The following is a 20,283-nucleotide window of genomic DNA, read 5'->3' as shown; positions in this document are numbered from 1 at the left end:
TTTTAATTTCAAAATATACATTTTGGAAGATATTCATGAAGGAATTTTTGCTGATTGCAAGTACATAGGAGCCAAGTTTAATGTCGTAGAAATCTGTTTCTGTTTTCCTTAAAAACTGGATTAACAACCAGCAGAAAATATTTTAAATGGAGGGTGGGATTTTCAAAGTTAATTACTGCAGAAGCATAAATCATGCCATTATTTCACAGCAAGTGATAATCTAAAACCCTTGGTGGCCTTTAAGATCCCACCCTCAGAGCTTAAAATGAATAAAAGAAATATTTCATCATAAAAGAAATACAGGATCATTTTCAGGGACCATCACATTTAGTGGCCTGTTTTGGCAATTAGAGAACGGATTAATTTTCCTGGTCATTAGGGGTCTTATTTGCATATCTTTGTTCAAGTTTTCCTCATATTTCCTGCAACCTTTCCCCAGCTGAACTGTGTACCTAAACACAGGTTTTGGAATATTCTAATTTTACAACCTTACCAGTCATTTGCCATTAATTTATGTGAGGCTTCATCTGTCAGGAGAGGTTTATTACTGTTACATTCAAGCATCCAGCTCTGACTATTTGTCCCTTGAACATTAACTGTGTGAGTTATGAAAGCTTTTAAAAATAAACATCCATAAAATTCTTGTGTGGCTGAATAATTGCTCAGAGTTATTTACATGGTGGAACAGTTTTGCTTTTATTTCTTTTAAGGGATTCTCCTCCTGTCTCATTGTTAGGGAATTACGATCCAGGTGGGATAAAGCTAGCGGTTGCTATAGTGTCTGCTTGGAATCAGCTATCCCCAGACACACAGAAATAACTGGGGAACCATCACAGGAATGTTACACACCAGCAAGGGAAAAGACATTTTTTATTTCACTCATAAAGCTTTGTTAGACTTGTCCATAGCATTGATTTACTTAAGAAAATAAAACATTCTGGAAAAAGTTAAGTTTTTCTTCAGCTTTTCCTCCTCTTCTTTTTTTTTCCACTTTTTTCTTTCATAATCTTTTTTCTTTCAAATGGTGAAGGGCTACTTTACATGGTGTCCCACTCTCTTTCTTTGTTTAAAGTACATAGAAATAATACCCTACCAGGACACGTGCTGGCCTTTAGCCAAACAGCCTACATGCTCCCATTTTTAAGGACACAACATTACACTTTCATTTGAAATACTGGTCAGTAATACATGTTTTGCCCATCAGTCACCATGTGAACATTACTGTGGCCAGTATGTTTGCAGCCAAGCTGAAGTGAATAAAATGTATTCGACCCATTTAGTTCCATCCATACACTAGGCACATAGGTTTATTCTGAACCTGTTAAATAATAAGTTTATATGCTGAAGCATTACAATGTCATTAAAACTGTAAACATTGCAAGCTGGGTAGTTGCAAATGCTTAGGACCACAAAATTGCACTCTTTTTGAAAATCCAGCAATAAGGTTTACTTGACAACTTACCGTAACAGTTAACAATCATACATTTCCATTTGCTAGAAAAATTGTCTTCATTACTGAAATCCTTGACATTAAACATTATCTAAAATGTTTTACACTGAAATTCTTCACGAGAAATGCCTTCCTACAATAGAATGGTTGTCACTGAAATGTAGAAAGCTTTACCAACTAACACAGCAATGACGCAGTAATAACCTTTTGTTTATGATGCGTCACATTTTTCCAGTGATTAGGAGTACCCCTTGTTCAGTCCTGCACCCTTTATCCAATGTTGCAATCTCAAACACTTTCAGAAGTTGGCTGTTGTAGCACCTACTTATCCGTAGCAATGTATTGCATGGCTCGGTGTTCTCACTAGGTCAAATATTCTTATTGCTTGAATTGCTGAAACACTTACTAAAGGAATAATCTTGCATGCCTCTAAATTTTTAGACGGTTCCAGCTCTTTGCTTCAGTTTCTGAATTCAGAAAACAAAATATATTTCCAGTGACAGTTCAAGGTTATTAGCTTTACTTTTTCTGTTTTTCCAATTGCTACATTATCAAAACAACTCTAATTTCAAAAGATAAAATTCTACAGGAATACAACATCTGTTTATAACACAAGGCAACCGAGTGAATCAGCAAACTGGATGATACAAAGGGTCATCTCTTCTTTTCCAAAGACATAGCATGTAGCAGTGACAACTTTAGTGGCCCATTTAAAAAAAAAAAAAAATTGCCAGACTCTGACTTCAACTAATAGTAACACAGGAAACACAGCTGAATCCCATTCCTAACAGCAAAGCATTCAATCAGATTTAATTAGCTGCCTATACACACCATTAAAATGCACTGCAATAACTGCGTGTGATTATCATAGAAGCCAGTCATTCCTAACAGTCTACAGCTATTCTAAGAGTAGTGGGGAGGCTCTTTAAGTACCAGTATGTAATAAATGAGCGCCTGAACTGATTCTCACTGGCAGCCACTTTATCACACATGCTTACATCCAGAGAAGGCAGTTTCTTTGAAAACCACCATCAATATATTAGATGCATTTTTATTTCCACTGCTTCAGCTGATACTGCAGTCATGCAGGAAAATACCATTTTTAATAACAGAACTGAAATATACACAAGCTACTAAGAAACTCTGTCCTTTGAAAAAGCTATTTTTGCCATCAAGTCAATGTCAACCAGAATGCCTGTTTCCACAAACAAAGCAAATCTTTTTCTAAATAAACCTGAATTTTACAGAATAAGAATTAATGATGGGAGAATTCAGTTCTGTGTGCATCAAGCTGCAATGAAACCAGCTCTGCTTGTCATGATTGCTCTAACATCATAGCAGACATGATTAATGCAGTACAGGGACAAAACCGGTGTTAGAATGAATCTCAGCTCCAGTTTTGCAAAGAATTGTGTTGATTTTAATGGGATTCCATACAGCAGCAAAGAAAAACACATCTGTAAGTATTCAAAAGACTGCAGCATTAGAATAGGTCCTTCTAAGTGTAAATGAAGGTACACACAATACTTAATAAAATTGCAAACCTTTTAAAACAAGTATTTCCCAAATAGATAAATTGTTGGGGGGGGGGAACAACAAACTACAACTCAAAATACTTGGCCACACAATTGTTTCACAATTTCCTGGAAAAAATATTGAAATATAGTTTGCCTTTATCGGTGGCAGGAACCACCATTCTTCTGCTGAAGTCTATAATGTATTTTAATTTAGAAAATGACACCTTCAGCCCAGTTGCAAATAAACCATACTGTAGAACAAACAGTGCCAATATACACTGTTAGCCCAGTTAAAGTGCCCACATTCCTTTCAGGAGCAAGAATGTTAATGGTAAAGAGTTGCACTGGTGGACTCAGGACAGAAAAATGCATGCCCAGCAACATAAAAAGCATTTTCCATACATTGCTTAAATTAAAAGAAATCTAGGTGACAGAAGAAATGACAGGAGGAAGATTTCAGACTGATACTTACTTGTCTTTGGGAAGATCAGTTTATAAGCACAGCAAATTTACTATATTCTCAAGCAGACTGAATACTGCCCCAAATCCAGATACTTGCAGAAAAGCAAGCAGTCAACTCCAGAAATTTCACTTTCATAGTAGGACCATAACCCAAAAGACTCAAGCTCAGAGGATAACATTCCACTACCCCTCTTTTACCCTACAGCGAAAAATTTTAATAACTGGGATACAACAGATGCACCTATCGTGCCAGTCAGAACAGTATACTGAGGTGGCAGATTTAATTGTTTCTGAGTTCAGCTAATCCACAGAGTAGCTAAACAAATCTTAGATGAAGAAGAGGGGTCCCTGAGTAAGAGAAATTAGAGTGTCTGTGTCTCAGAGGAAATACAGTCTCTGTTGTACTGCTAAGTTTCCATCTCTTGGGCACACATTTTTAAGTATTAGATGACTGAAGTACAGACAGGGACCAAATTCTCATTGTTCATTTTAAGGCAGTTAAGCACTATGCAACATGAAATGCTAGTATCTTTTGCACACTTTCAGATGCCCAAATACTTTCAAAAAATTTTGTTCATTTCCTGCACTGGCCACATTCTTATTTCTGATAATTCTTTCATATGTGGCCAGCATGCCCTGAAGAAAAGCGTACTAATATGTGAAGATTTCACCACCTTTCAGTAATGAGTCATCTGAGGGGAAAAGATAGGTAGATGACAGTAGGCAGATAATAGGTGATAGAAAATAGGTAGGCGAGGTCTAGGATAATGAAATGTAATAGCATATGTGAAAGTGAAGAAGTAGACCTTGGTGGACAAATGGAGGGGGACATCCAGGGACTGCTTTATCTTTAGACAGTGGAAAGTGTATCCCTGGAGAGAGTTACTACGTAGTCAGTCACAGGCAGCGACTAAAAGCCTGGACTTAATCTTCAGAAACTCCCTCAACAGCCAGGAAAGTTTATGATGCACAAAGCTAGTAACACTGGCTTTCAAGGATGCTCAAAATGCTTCATAGGACTCTTTGGCTCATGTCTGGGAGTAGCACATCATTATGTAGACCCCAACTATCCTGCAGTGACCACTTTTGTCACTACTGTAGTTGAAAGCCTTGACTGTGATTTTAAGTGCTGACCCAGTAATAAAAAAAAAAAAAAAAAAAAGGCAGCTCTGACTATGAGGCACGTGTGTCACTAGGAAATGAAATATTGATGACCCAATTCTATATGTTTGGATCTTGGTGCCTCAAAAGTCTGAGAAGTCTTACAGTTAGGGTGTGAAAATATGAGAGAGTGCTTAAAAACTGCAACCAGCTAGAGAATAACCATATCTATGGTTAAAGACAATGGAGAGTCAGGGTCTCTGGTTTCCAAAGAGAGAAAAATTTTGGAATAGTCAATACCAGATAGTAATGAAACAACCCTGGAATGACTAGAACTTGGTCAGGATCTCTGGTTGTGAGACAGGAACCAACCAACACCTACTTGGTCAGGATCTCTGGTTGTGAGACAGGAACCAACCAACACCTTTAAGAGGCATGAAAGGATTCCTACTCAGCTGATTTGCAAAAGCTTTCAGGAAACAAAGAGGTTCTTCCCTTCTGTTGCCTTAGACCTAGCAAATCCTCTGAAAGTGGGTGTTTGCTATTGAGGTCTGCAATATTAATTCATACTTTGCACTTAGCTTTTGGGGGGTTTTTGTTTGTTTTTCTTGGTGGTACATTCTGATTTGCTTCATTGTTAGTATCTAAAGAGCTAGGGACACTATAACTAGTTTCACTTACAGTGGAACATAAGGCCATATGAGAGTCTAAATCACAAAGATTTAATGAAGGGCAAGGAGGGATATTTCTTCTTCCTAACAAATCAGCAAGAACTTGCTCTCTGCAAGACTTTAATCTTCCCCAACTTTGAGCTTCCTCAGACTTCCTGTAGACAAAGGAACCAATCAAGAAATGCAAGCACAAGGGGAAGATGACTCCAGAACCCAAGGAGACAGTAATCATTAGAAAAATCTCAGGAAAGGAAGAGAACAGCAAAAATCCTCACCCCTAGAGTGTGAATTTGGTTCATGTATTACAAACTGTCTTACAGGGGGGTAAGGATCAGGTCTGTGTTGGAATGTCACGCAATGGGAAGAGAAAAGCTTGAGAAAAGGCAGTAGGAGATGAGGGAACGCTGGAGATCTTTGAGACCAATAAGGGATTTTCACCATTTTTTTGTCCAAGTCCTCTCTAATCTTACTAACTTTCAACATCAGCAAGCAATGCTTGAGGCTGAGCTCACCAAAATCATGTGTTCTCATTGCTTCAAACAAACCGTAATGATTGGGGGCCTCGACTCCTTAGAGCAGCACAGAGGCAGAGCAAGAACACTGGAAGCAATGGGAAGAAAGAAGGAATATCTAAGTAGGAGAGAGAAAGAAAGAAGCAAAACCCCTGAGAAGAACCTGGAAGCTTTTTCAGCCTCCAACCTGAAGAAGGAGGGCCTAATGCCACATGTCTATTAGCAACACCAACAAACCAGTCCCCCGGTGCTGCCACAGATTGCTGCATACTTACAGATGCAATGCAGTGACAGCACACAACCGAGTCCATGTTTAGTCTGTCTGGGAACCAGAGAACTTGAGAGAAAAAACAAATCTTTGAAAAAAATAATTACTTTTATATTAATTACAAGCAAATTCTCTATCTTCTGCAGTACGAACAAGGCTATAGATGGGTTCTTAAAGGTGAAAAAGGCAACTCGTAACACAATCTCCAAACTGTCAGATTCATTGCTGATAAAGTATTCTTTTTGTCACTTCAAACTTTATTCCTAAATGACTATATTAAAAATAAGATCATTACAATATATAATATTGCAAGTCAGAAGCTATTTTTCCACAGCTTCCTATCCAAAATAGACTTAAATTAACAGAGGAGAAGTTATTACTAGTACTCAAAGACCACATAATACATTTAGAATAGAGGTTACACATACCCTTAACTCAGGAAAGCACTTAAATCCATTCTTGTTTTCAGGAAAAGGGAAGGTCTTCCTGACTCAGGGCCTCTAAAGCAGAGGTATGACATATCATATACATATTACTTGGGCATACAGTAAATATTTGACTGGTTTCTTTCACAAATTCTTGAACTCCACAGCAAGTCTTATTCCAATATGTATTAAAAATAAGCCAGTTCAATTGAAAGTGCAATTCTCCTTTAAAAGCCAAGTTGTCTCTACTTTCATAGATCATTCTTCCAGCAAAACTGTCACAAGTTGAAACAGAAACATGATGACAGCACCCCACACTTTTTGGTAATTCAGAAAGTTCACACAAAATAGTAGCACTCACCAAAAATAATATTCTGGTTCATACAGTTATGAAAATGTTCTACTGGTTCTGAAATGCTTCTGACATTTCTCATTATGAAATACATAGGCAGAGCAGCAGCACTGCAATTGTAAAATACCCTCATTCATTTCTACAAGTTATGAATTCAATGCTAATACCACTGATATTTTAACGTCAATATTATTTGCTAGCACATGGAACTCATGGACAAAGCATTATAAAACAGATAACTCAAGTGCTTTCTGGATTTGATTAGTTAACCAAAAATTCTGAGATTCAAAAGCTGTTCTAGGTCACAGCCCTTCTCATCAGGACTTTATTTTTTCCCCCCAGGATTTCTTTAAAACTGCATCCAATCAAATTATAAAAAACATGTGCAATGAAGCATCTGAAACTTCCCCTGGGAGGTCTTTCCATAGCCAAAAAGTTGTTGTTTTTCCCAGAGTTGAATTTTATTGTAATTTCATCCCATTGCCCATTCTCATGGAAGGACAAAGAGTCCCCAGGGAAGGAAAAGGGAAAAAAACCCAAACAATTGCTAAACTACACTGAAAAAGTGTATAAAAGGAATTCAACTGTGAAGTGTGTTGATGAAAGGGGAACCACGAAGGTAGGGTTAACTTAAGTCACAAAAGCAGCTTCCCAGCTTTCTCTTCTCCATCAGCATGGAAGAGTCACAGATGCACGTGGATGGCTCCTAAGAAAAAAAGTCAGTATGAAGAAAACACTTGGGTTATCATTCCATAAATACATCTTTGGGAAAAGAACCAAAGTTCCCCTAGAATTGCTTAACTTCCTACTTCCCAGAGTAGGAAAAGCACTTTGAAAGTTATTATTACAGTCTTGAAAAGTTATCAGCCATGATATCTTCCCACTTCTTCTCATAAACAAATGAAACTACCATACTACACAGCGCTACCATAGTTTAACAGAAACATTGTACAGTCTATTGCCCTGTCCATGAGAACATCCAACGAAAGATGTTGCCAAGGGAGACATCATAAAATATCTAATTTAGTCTATAAGGATTTTTCTTCCCTCACAACTTAATAAATAGTATCTTGCTGCTTATTTAATATATCCTACAGCTAAAAAATATATTTGCTTTTTTTTGTTCCATCACCTTCTCCATTGCAGGCAAGAATTGGTGAAAAGACAGTTTAGAGAATTAGTGCAGGATGTGTATGCAGATAGCTATTTTTAAAACATTATAAACACAAAATATTATAAACACAAAACTCCTGGAAGGTATCATACAAAAAGAGACAAGAGAAAGCATTTCACAGTCATCGCTAGTGTCAGCCACAGAAGCAAACATTTGTCATCTAGAAGATATACATTACGTAATGTAAAAGCCCAAATCAGTATTTAAAGAAAAATAATAGATACCCTTCAGGAAATACCTCGTCCCCCCTGCTGTCAACAGAGAGACTCTTAAGTAACATCAGACGGACGTGGATGCGAATTTGATCTCTGTCCTTCTTCAGAATCTCAGAATCAAAAAAAAGGCATGGCAATGGCCAGCAACAGCTATACACTAAAGGTCAAATTCATTTAGAAAAGAAAACATAAATAATTTGTTAATCAATAAAAAGACGACTAAACAAGCTTGAAGACATTTCACGTGTCCTCATCTGCAACTTCCTTTCGGCGCTGGGCCCGGAAATGACGTTCAATATTTATTGTCACTTCCCTCTGCAAATTTCTGCTGTTAGTTTTTCCAGCTGTTCTGATCCAAGGGTGCTGAAGTACTTGTCGTGCTGTGTAGCGCTTCTGGGGATCCACTATCAACAGCCTGGTTATGAGGTCTTTTGCTGCTATTATGAAAGAAAGAAAAGGAGAAAGAGGAAAAGAACAGTGACGTGATGATACTGACAATTATACCTACACAAAACATCCTTCTTATTTTTTCTTATTAGTTTTACGATAATGACTTTTGTGACTATCCTCAGGAGATATTCTAACAACTGGATTAGTAGTTAGAATTAGTTAATTAGTTCTAACTGGATTAGTTCTAACAATAGAACTAGTGACAAGAGACGTTAAATCTCCAGCATATCTTTTACTGATATCATTCTCCGCTTCAGAAAGAGAGGAGAAAGTGAAAGGAATTTAATCTTGAGAGCATGCTGAAGGCATCAGGCTAGGTGTTCAGATTCACAGGAATTAGCATTGGGTACCTCATCCCTCAAGGAGCATAAAAGTCATAGAATGCTGTTGAGCATGTTCTTTAAAAGACTGTACAGGGGGTTTAGGGTTTCTGATTCTGAAGAGTGCACAAAAGACACTGTACTAGCCTGCAAGAAGGAAAAAACTACTACGTGCAGACCCCATTGATCTCAATAGAAAATCCACACCGCATTCTGCAGAGCAAGGATTTTATTCTCAGCTTTTGAGATTATCACGCACATCTTTACAATCTAACATAACCCTGGAGATTATTTTGGTACCTTTTTCTACAGAGACAATTCATATAAGCAAGGTGAGGAAAATCCTTGCTCTTGCCTCAGAAAGGGAGCAATTCATTAAATCAATCAGACCTAATATTCAGATTCACAGCCATGGATACTACCAGAGGGCCAAATTCACATTTAAAGCAAACACAGAATCACACCAAAGAGACCTGTAAGGCACCCCCAAGTTCACTGAGCTCACTGTCCTGAACAAAAGGGAGTTGTTCCCACTCCAGGGAAGAAGTCTGTCACTTCTCAGATCTGCTATACATGCTGAATCTTACCTGCAGAAATATTGTCCCAGTATGGGGAAAGGAACTCGTAGTGACCCAGCTGTATGATCTGAAACAGCTCTTCTTGATCACGTTCCTGACTGCGAAAAGGGGGAAAACCGCAGAGCAGAATGTAAAGGATCACACCAGCTGCCCACATATCTACTTCGAGCCCATAGCCTAAGGAAGAAAAGACAAACCAAAAGTTCTGTTTTAGAAAGAAAACTCACAACTGGTAAGGAACTGTTTCTTTTTCATTCTGTTTTCCAAGAAACACAGAAGCTCTGCTCAGTTTCTCAAAAAGATGAGGTCAGCAGAAGAATAAGTGGCTGGTACACCACGCTTACAAGCTGAGCTGCTCTACGTGTTAATAACTACAGCTCTCACAAAGTGACTCTCTTCTTCAACATGTTTCACAAACACTGTCTTACAAGGCCAGTGTCAATTGGACACTAATTGAGAAAACGCAGCATATATTTCAAAAATAGTCCTCCTCCAATTCCCTTCAAAAAAGCACTAAGAGTGCCAACTTTCCACTGAAATTGGATTTAACTGGAGATGTGCAACCCAGCTCCACAGAACAAAAACCAGAAATAGCTTTGCTTGAGTCATCAACAAAACTGACTCCTTTTCAGGTCTGAATCTTTTTGGATATGAAATTTCCAAAATTTCTTCTGATGCAAAACATGTTTTGGCTTGTTACATAAGTTTAACATACATGTTCACAATATTTTTGCATCATTAGGGGCCTTGGAAAGTTGTGTGGGTTACAGTCATGAAATGGTGTTCACAGTCAAAAAAAATGAACTTTTGCTCATTTCCCCACTTCGGCAATTACCATCTATGATATTTTATGGCTTGTCTGCTTGGAAATCAGCGTTATATTACCATAGACATTAATAATGCAAACATGATTGATGTCATGTTTGTGTTTGTCAAAAGCTAAAAGGTTTCTTTTCCTTTCCTTTCACAGATTACACTGCTAGCCAGCCTCCTACCCTGCAAAGACATATCAGTAGGTTGAAACATTCTGGAATATTTCCATTATTGGAAAGTTCAGACTAATTGTATGATTTATGACAAATTAGAAATATATACACTCACCCTTCTCAGCAAGTATTTCAGGGGCAACATACGTTGGTGTTCCGCACACAGTAAATATGGGTTTTGTAACCTGCTTTGCAAGGCCAAAATCTGCTAGTTTCAGTGTAGTAGATTTATCTGCATTATGCTGAACCTATACTCAACAAAAAATACATATATTCAGTCCAGATGCATTTTAAGACATCAAAAGATAAAGGAAGTAGTTAATAATAAACAGAACAAAGTTCTAATAATAGTGCCTTCATGTAAAGCAACATGAGATGGAAACAGTATTTCGATAAACAGTATTCAGAAAATGTTCCCCCCCCATATACTAAGAGGGTGCATATATTTAAGAGGACAAGCAATAACAGAAAAAAAGAAAACTTCGCTCTACGAACTCTGGCACACTGTAATTTCCAAGAAATGAAAAGGAAGAAGACAAAAAATAACCAAGAGTCAATTAAATGTCATTATTTCCTCTTGGGAAAGTAAACCCTTCTTTTCCCTTAGGAAAGCAAAGAAGAATGCTGTAGACACCTTTATGCTTAAATGCAATATTCCCAGGTAAGCTACTGACTTTACAGTGTCACTTGAAAAGCGTATCTCCATCATACCGGTCTAACAACAACAACAACAAAAAAACCAAAACAAACAAGAGCTTTACTTTCTTTGCAAATTACTCTGCTACTCTACCTGCTGCCCTGAAAATAAATGAGTCACAGTCATCACATAGTAAGAGTTGGAGAAATGGATCCATGCAGAATGTCCTCCTAAATAGGTCTTTTCAGCAGTTCCCATCTCCTACATCCACCTGGAAAGTAATCAAAACACTTCTTCCCATTCTAATTTTGTATGCATGGGTCTTTAGCATTAATTTGTAATGCAGTTAATGAAACATTATTTTAAGAAACAAAATATGTCAATGACATAGACAGTGAGATTGAGTGCACCCTCAGCAAGTTTGCAGACAACACCAAGCTGAGTGGTGCAGTTGGCACACCTGAGGGACAGGATGCCATCCAGAGGGACCTGGACAACCCCAAGAAGTGGGCCTATGTGAACCCCATGAGGTTCAACAAGGCCAAGGGCAAGGTCCTGCACCTGAGTCAGGCAATCCCCAGTATCAATACAGGCTGGGGGATGAAGGGATTGAGAGCAGCCCTGTGGAGAAGGACTGGGGGATGAAAAACTGCGCATGAGCTGGCAACGTGCGCTCACAGCCCAGAAAGCCAACTGTATCCTGGGCTGCATCAAAAGAAGCATGGCCAGCAGGTCGAGGGAGGTGACTCTGCCCCTCTACTCTGCCCTGGTGAGACCCCACCTGGAGTACTGTGTCCAGCTCTGGAGCCCTCAGTACAGGAAAGATGTGGATCTGTTGGACCGGGTCCAGAGGAAGGCCACAAAAATTATCAGAGGGCTGGAGCACCTCTGCTATGAGGAAAGGCTGAGAGAGTTGGGGTTGTTCAGCACGGAGAAGAGAAGGCTCCAGGGAGACCTTATTGCAGCCTTTCAATACTTAAAGGGGGCTTATAAGAAAGACGGGGACAGGCTTTTTAGTAGGGCCTGTAGCAATAGGACAAGGGGTAGTGGTTTTAAACTAAAGGAGGGTAGATTCAGACTAGATATAAGGAAGAAATTTTTTACAATTAGGGTAGTGAAACACTGGAACAGGTTGCCCAGAGAGGTGGTATATGCCTCATCCCTGGAAACATTCAAGGTCAAGATGGACAGGGGTCTGAGCAACCTGATCTAGTTAAAGATGTCCCTGCTCATTGCAAGGGGTGTTGGACTAGTGACCTTTAAAGGTCCCTTCCAACCCAAACTATTCTATGATTCTATATTCAAAGGTCAAGTCAGGAAGAATGCAGCAGTATAATTAAACATATCAGTATTCTTAATACTGGTGACTGATATTCAAATATTCTTTAAGAGATAAAAAAAGGCATGAATTTGCTTTAAATGAAAAATGGTCTGTCTCTGGAACTATGGGGAACAGATCAGCAGCTAAAATGTCTACACGAAAGCCAAGGAAATCTGGACTCCGGTTTTTAATGGTCAAACTGGAGTACAATGCGACAGGTATACTCCATGCTTTAACACCTCAATACTTTGCCATCAGACAGTGCTTGAGAAGACCATCTTGAATTTTTGGCTTCTATTACAAGACAACTAAGGGCACAGATGGGACAAAATTTGCTCTCCTACATTACAGCTGACTAATCCCCGTTTATCATCTTTATAGAAACTGTAAGCACTCATTCAATTTTGCTTAAGCAAAAAGGTTTGGGGTTTTTTCTTTCTAAGAAAAAATATTACAAAATAATACATTATAGCCTACTAATCCCTTCTTATCTTCTTTACAGAAAATATAAGCACTCTTCTAGTTTTGATTAAGCAAAACATTTTTGGGTTTTTTTCTTTTCTAAGAAAAAATATTTTCCAGTATGAAACTGAAAATAAAGTTTACTACAACCACTTAGTCAAAACTTCTGCAGGAGAGAGCTAAGATGCCACAGCCATTTTCTCTACTACATTAGTCAACTTCATAATAATTTTTTGCCATGATGCACTGTGGATGCAACAGCTGACAAACATGAAAAATAAATTACAAAGGTAACAGTTACTTTCTAGAGCAGCATCTATCCACAGGATTTATATTCTAACAATAGGGGTAATAGTGATAGATTGCTACAAAAATTCACAATTGAAATGCTCAATTTTATATGTGCTATGAAAATATGAGCATATTTTTCTATTGTATAAATAAAGCTTTTAAAATTATATAAGAAAATTATGTCACGTGGAATTTCAACTAATACCCTGCATGCTACTGTACTAAGACAAATAATACTGAAATGTTTATATAACTTTTTAGAAACCAGCAGGGGCATGGGGAGGGTGGAGAACACACTGATCTTAATCCCAATCCCAAAATCAGCAGGAAGCATCTTGCTTTGTAAAATACACTGTTGCACTTTTTCTTTTATCAGGATGCCAGACTCCTAATCTCTCGTCACAGCACAAGGTGGCAACACTGCACCATCTGTTCTTCCAGGACAAAACCAATGAGCTTTCATTTTACTTAACCGAACAGGTAGGAATAGCATGCACCGTGGGTATATTTTCACAGCTTTGTGACAATCATTTCAAAGACAGCATGTAACCTGTCAGCACACCTGAAAACCTCAGCCCAGAACTCCTCAGCATATGCACTAACACTGTGCTCAGAACAATTCAAAGTCAGCTTGGGCAGAGTGAGCATTCCCTTCATCCCCAGCTTTGTACTCTCCAGTCTACCTTTCTGTCACCTGGCATCACCTTGAGCATGCAGATATGCTTCACTGTAGAAACAAAAGCTTCTCAGGTTGCTCTTATTCCTTCCTGAGGCCAGACTAATCACTCTCTCATAGCAGTATCACAGAAATGTACAACCTGCTCAAGAGAAATCTAGCCTCTGACATCTACAGTACATGCTCTGTGAAATGGTGAGAACAAAGCAAAAATGGTAACATTAGATGAACATACTAGCCTTACTGTGACACCTAAAAGACAGCTCTTACTTTTTCTGCATTCAAGACTACAAAGAATGGTTCCAAAAGTCCATTTAAAAGTGCTGCCTTGTCTAACCTGCCTATAGAATTAATTGAGATAAGAAAGACCCGTATTCAGTACACTTTCTATAGACAGCCAATTTAGGCCATACAACTACTTGTGTCCTTCAACTGCAAGGGAAGCCAGTATGTGCTTGTCTTGGACTAAAGGCAGCCAGAATTTCTCACTACTCTCTCAAATGCAGATGCCATAGCAGGATATTAGAATACTGTCTGAGGATTTCTAGCTATCCCAACCACACACCCAGAAGACTATAATACACTATATGTATAATACTATAATACAAAGCCAAGTTAATCTTCAAAGAAGGGATAAATTGATCTTTTCCTTTTCTCCTGTCTGTTGATGACTCCCAGCTCTTTATGCTCATTTGTTTTCATATCTACCTTGTGAAATCTATCAGGGTGTTTAAGAAGGTGATTTATAGCATTAATATTTCTCTGTATGTGCATATATATGGTAGCACAGATTCTTCATATATACATCATGAAAGCAAGCTAGCCCATGGGACATTTTGTATATTAGAAATAGACAGAGCTAAAAAAAAAAGCACCACTTACGCATTTGAGTTTCAGACATCCCTTGGTGCTAGCTAGCTAAAAGAATCTCTATGAAAAATCTTACAGAAAATTCCCTGTGTAGGTTTATCATACTGAAAGCTCTTGACAGGTAACTGGTTAAACAGGATTTTAACTCAAATGCACTCAGAAACCTCTGACAGTGCTTTTTGTATATGTAAATAGTGTCACAAAAGCAAAGTTAAAGGACAGAAAGGCTATACTTGAAGTTCTTATACATATATGAAAACTTGAGAGAGAGAAAAAGGGGGGGGGGGGGGGGAGGAAAAAACCTCAAATGCGTAAAAAGCTATAACACTTCCATGATTTATTAAGCTGTCTGTTAAGCAATTACCACATTAGCACGTTTGGGAAGTGTACAAGGAGATGAGTTTACAATCACAAATGCACACACACAAAAGGGAGCAAGGATGTGGCTTTGGGTCTTTTACAGCTATAACCTGGAAAAACACCACTACACTTTGAAATTAACTCCTCACCCACAAGTCAAGAAATGCCAGCACCTGTAGAATTAAACAGTCCCTTAACTAAAAACCTTGCCAGCAAATTCTGCTCCTCCAAGTAGCATTAAAGAAGTAACTGGCTTCTTTTGTGGGACCAATTACACCACATTGCTCATCCTTGGTAGCAAAGGTTTTCTTGCTGAACACCTAGTCCTACATGAGGTGATTCTGTTAGCAGACAGGAGGCAGTCGGAGCCGCTGTCTTCACACCAGCTGTCAAACAGATTTTGTTTTTGTAGCACAAGTCACCACCCTTCTGCCTCACAGCTATGCTGCAGGGAGTCTGATCATTGTGGGCAGGCACAGTAGTGAAAGAGGGAGGGGGAAAACAGAAAACGATGATGATGGACTGTTACAGAAGTTTATAACTAGAGGACAGTTCCACAGGAGGAACAGTAGTGCAGTGAACTAATAATTAAACCAGGTTTCCAACTCTCTCCTGTGTCAATAATTTTGCAATTCACTGGACAAAGTGTATTTCCACCTTTTTCTCTGTAGGGAGAGAAAAGGTTTCCCTTCTTTCCCCAGCTGCTTATTTTCATGAAATTTATGGAAATATTTTTTCCCCAGTTTGCTGCTTCTCTGTCAGCTCTGATGGAAATTAGCCAGTAGGTTCAAAAGCCACTAGGAACAGGGTTAGATTCTCACACAAAGCAGGTTTACAGCAGACAAACACATTTTCTTAATACAACAGACTAAGGACCTTTTCTCTTCCATTCCCCATTTGCTGGAAAGGGCTAGGAAGTATGGAAAAACAGCTGACGAGAAAGGACGGGATTCACCTGACCAAAAGAAGACACCTAAATAGGACAAACAAATAAACAGCCTAGAAGTATGTACCTATTTCTGTTCTCTGTGTACAAAGAAAGTCTAGGGAGACTAATTCAGACTTAAACATCCGCAGTATAGGAATCGGAAGCAAGAGGTATCCCACAGCCAAGGACATCCCTGCAGGATGCCAGCACTTCCAGCACTGTGCTTCCTCTCCAGAAGGCCCCAGCCCCTGACCCACCAACAACAGATGAACCCATGAAATTTGCTTCAATACTGTTTGTTATTTTCAGCACTGGCCGACGTTAAGATTAGTGGCAGTTCTCTCCTTCCTGCTCTGCTGCTACTCGTCCAGTCACTCTGCAGAGTCAGAGGCAGCATATTAACAAGTCAAAAAAGCCAGAAACTTGCTCAAATGTCCTGTATTTATAGGGATGCTTAGTAGGTAGCATGTGAGCTATGCAACACCATCAAGAGCTTATAAACTCATCTGGCTTGTTGAACAGACTAACTTTTCAAAAGGATGCTTTCTGTAAATTATATTAATACAAGTGTTCACAGCCAATTAGCAGCAAGGTGAAACTGGAACTGGTACAATTTTCTTTCACATAGTGTTTGGGTAACACTGTTTTCATATGACAAAATACCTACAGGCTGGGGGCCAGTCGGTCCTTGAAAAATATTTTCTGACTGTCAGAATAACATGATTATTTCAGTGCTACAAAACTTTGCCACTGCCCAGCAATCTCTGCTTTGCAGTGCTGTGAACTAAATGTGAAAACAACCAGAACTGACCTGTACCATGCCTCTTTGCTTACCTGCATCACTGTGATGATTACATATTATACAGGGAAATAAAGCAAAAAATATACAGAAGTCTGGTCTCAGGTGTTTCACATGCACTAGCTTATTTCCAGCAAATAGGAAGGAGCAGAGCCTGGTTCATAACGGAAAATCAGCTTCTGGAAGAAAGACCTGCAGTTCTAAGTGAGGTTTTGTTCTAATGGCAAAACAAGGTGTGAAGGCAGGGCCCAGATGCATACTTCTTCCTGCAAACCAGCCACTTGCACTCACTGTCTTTTATTTACACACAGACCACGTACCAGGGATTTTCATCAGATTAAGCAGGATGCATACCAGGACTTAGTATAGATGCTATTGGTTAGTCAAAAGGTTTGGGAGCAAACCTTTCAGACCGAGCCTTGTTCAATCTCTGCATGTCCTACAGGCTACACTGCTGCTTTTCACCAGAAATTCACACTGATTTCTTCCCAAAATTAATTCCCTTAAAGAACTGAATGGCACATAGGACCAAATCATCTATTACCTTTTTTTCTGCCTAACTATGATCTTCCATCAGCAGATCAAATCTAATTTGTTAGAAACTGGCAAATATTTGGTATCTATCTATCAGGAAATTTGGAACCCTAGTACAAGAGTGTTACACATGATTAGCAAGGAAGAGTGGCTTACTGTTACTGTTCTACAATGGGTGTCTTGTCAAGTGTCAATACTGCAAACATTTCTATGCATATTCACACATGTGAGTAACTCTATTGACTTCAGTGCTGGATGCAAAGAATGTAGCCTCAGAAATGTGATGGAAAAAAGAACTTTTCTCTTTGGCATGAAGTTAGTATTCGAGCTGACTTTAGTGCTGTATTTTACCACAACACTCACATTTTACTGTCAGATTATTTCTATCAACTGCATCGTACTTCTGCTCCTAAGAAAATAAATTGTCACAAGAGAGAAATCACTGCAGTAGAGGACTAGCACAGCAGTCTGCAGGATGTTTGACTGCAGTGGACAAAAAGTCCACCAAATAAATAAGCTAAATTAGCAATTTTAATGAATTTTGGTCTGCAAAGAAGATGCCTTATGATTCAGTCCATGCTTCATGCAAAAAAAAATTCATCCTTGCATGCCTAAAAGTCAGATGCTAATAGGCCTGATTTCCAGAAAAATACAAATTCTCACTACCCCTGAAAGCCAGGTAATTTTTATTTTAATGTCTATCTGCAAGCACTGCTATCTGCAATGCACAGCAGATCTACATCAAGTAAACTGTAATTGTTGTTTCATTTCAAAATTGCACCCATTTTTCCAAACAATCCTGCCACAGCACATTATCTCTGCACAGTATTTGCTTAAAAATATTCAAAGATCCATAACTAAAAGGAAAATAATTCAACTCCTGCACACATGCAATGTGTTTGCCAATACTTACTAAAAGATTCTCTGGTTTGAGGTCCCTGTGGACAATGTTCTTGCTGTGAATATAAACCAGTGCTTCACACAGGTCAGTGATCATGACAGCAGCATCATGCTCTGTGAACTTCACGCTTTCTATGATTGCATCAAATAAGTCCCCTCCCGGGACATACTCCAAGATTAGGTATATCTCAGCTTCTGTCTCATACACTTCAATTAAGCTTACTATATTGGGATGAGACAGACTCCTAATGATCAGAATTTCACTTTCCATCATGTCCTCTTTCCCCTTCAGCTTGGATTTATCAACAATTTTCATGGCATAGATCTGATTGGAGTCGCAGTGGCGACACTCCTTCACCACTGCAAAGTTCCCATCCCCAATAGTTCTGCCAATCTCATACTGTTTTTCCACATCAGTTCTGTTTTTAATGGCATGCCTCCGACTTGTGTTTTCCAGTCCCTGAGCCTTGTTTTCTTCTTTATTCACTCTGCGCTCCCCTGTTTTTTCTCGTCGTGTCATGTCCCTCTCTCTACACATTATATTCCCCTCTCTTCTGGCACCCTCCTCTTTAGCCCTTTGTCCCTCTCTGCCCTCCCTATGTGTTTTAGATGGTTTCTCAGCGTCCCTCAGAGTGTCCTTTAGCCAACCACTTTGGCTCATTCTGCAGCTACTTCCATTCTCTTCCTTCGCTTCATGAGTTAGCTGCAGCCCTTCTGCAGCATTCTTCTTGATTTTTACTACTTCCTTTCCATGGTTTTCATGTTTCTCCACATCCCTTTCCTTCTCAATGCTCCTTTTTTGCTTCTCCAGCCCTTCATTAACATTCCTATGTAGAGGCTTCCATGTCCTCCTACAGCCATTATCTTTCCAACCAACTTCCTCACCTTCCAGACAAGTTTCTGAAGATTTTCGGCAATTCCTGATTTTCACATTTCTTTCTACATGGTACCTCTGACATGCACCCGTGTTCTCAAATGAGGCCTCAGCCTGTCTTTCCCTTTGTAATTTTTGTCTGGCCTGCCTTTCCTGTTCACACTTCTCACACCTCACCATCCCCTCTGAACTCTCTTCTAATCCCTCCTCAGGACTCCTCTCGTGGTTAAGGTACCTCTCGTTTTCTCGGGCTTTTCTAGAAGGCTTCACTCCTTGTTCACCACCCCAGCTCTCTCTAGTCCACTTTTTTTTGGTTCTCATTTTTTCTTCTTGCTTTGTCTTGGCTTGACTTTTTCCTTCATGTCTGGCTGCCAGTTTGGGAGACATGCCATCGCTGCAGTTCTTGGTAATTTCTGTCTCATCAAAGCCACTGTCCACTTTCGAAGCCTTGTCATACAGCCTGCTCTTCAGGTTTTGGGACTGCTCCTCATTCTGCTGAATGGCAGCACTGGCAGCATAAGGATTTTCAGGATAAAGCTCTTGTAATACCACTTCGAGGTTCTTTAAAGTGAGGGGCTCCCTCCCCATAGCTATGAATGCATCACCTTCCCTGAAGAAGTCAGAAACGCTTCGGATTTCTCTGCCTCTCAGATTGTAAAGCTTTCTCACACGGTCATTCTTCCAGCGTGGAAATCCCAGAGCTTCTGAAATGTCAGCCATCAGCTGTTCAAAGGTCTGAACTGATCTCCTGTTGAGAAGCAAGGTTATCCTTCTGAGTGTGTGTCCGCCAGGTTTCACCACTGTAATAATCCTTGGCTTCACAGGACTGTGCTCTGAATGTATTGTGTGAAAACCATTACGGGGATTAAAAAATGGAGACCTATGACTGCTTTCACTCAAACATGGTTTTACATAGTTTCCACGACCAACAGGAGGACAAGTCCCTGGTAGTTTCCTCTCTTTTACTTTTGAGCTCACGTTGTGTGACGAATGGTCCAACAAGCCTCGGTGTCCTAAAGCAAACAAAGAGTAGGCATATAATTAATTTTGCATCATCATATCTTTCTGAGTAATAGTTTTCTACATAGCAGTGTATGCGACCTCAGAGAGCAAGGGTACATGCATTCAACGCTGATAAAGAAATTTAACT

At 39.2% G+C, this 20,283-nt stretch overlaps 1 protein-coding gene across 4 annotated transcripts in view; it reads right to left on the bottom strand.

Moving 5' to 3' along the window:
• Positions 1-882: 882 nt before the first annotated feature.
• The window catches only part of DCLK3 (doublecortin like kinase 3), a 33,025-nt gene continuing 13,624 nt past the window's right edge, over positions 883-20,283 (bottom strand). The window contains exons 2-6 of one of the 4 annotated variants that reach the window (XR_012041127.1): positions 18,273-20,146; positions 10,597-10,729; positions 9,505-9,672; positions 8,157-8,584; positions 883-7,464 (exon numbers count right to left, since the gene is read on the bottom strand). Coding sequence is in view for 2 of the 4 variants with exons in the window: in XM_072853695.1 (XP_072709796.1) it covers positions 8,388-8,584; positions 9,505-9,672; positions 10,597-10,729; positions 18,273-20,146 (2,372 nt within the window). In the remaining 2 variants the exon portion in view is untranslated. Of the gene's footprint in view, positions 8,585-9,504; positions 9,673-10,596; positions 10,730-18,272; positions 20,147-20,283 lie in introns of all 4 variants that reach the window. The other 3 variants (XR_012041128.1, XM_072853695.1, XM_072853696.1) reach the window with 3 other exon arrangements.

This window comes from Ciconia boyciana, chromosome 2 (genome assembly GCF_034638445.1).
Source record: "Ciconia boyciana chromosome 2, ASM3463844v1, whole genome shotgun sequence".
NCBI classification, from domain to species: Eukaryota; Metazoa; Chordata; class Aves; order Ciconiiformes; family Ciconiidae; genus Ciconia; species Ciconia boyciana.
The sequence above is the reverse complement of the archived record's forward strand: the minus strand, read 5'-3'. Positions and strand labels throughout refer to the sequence as shown.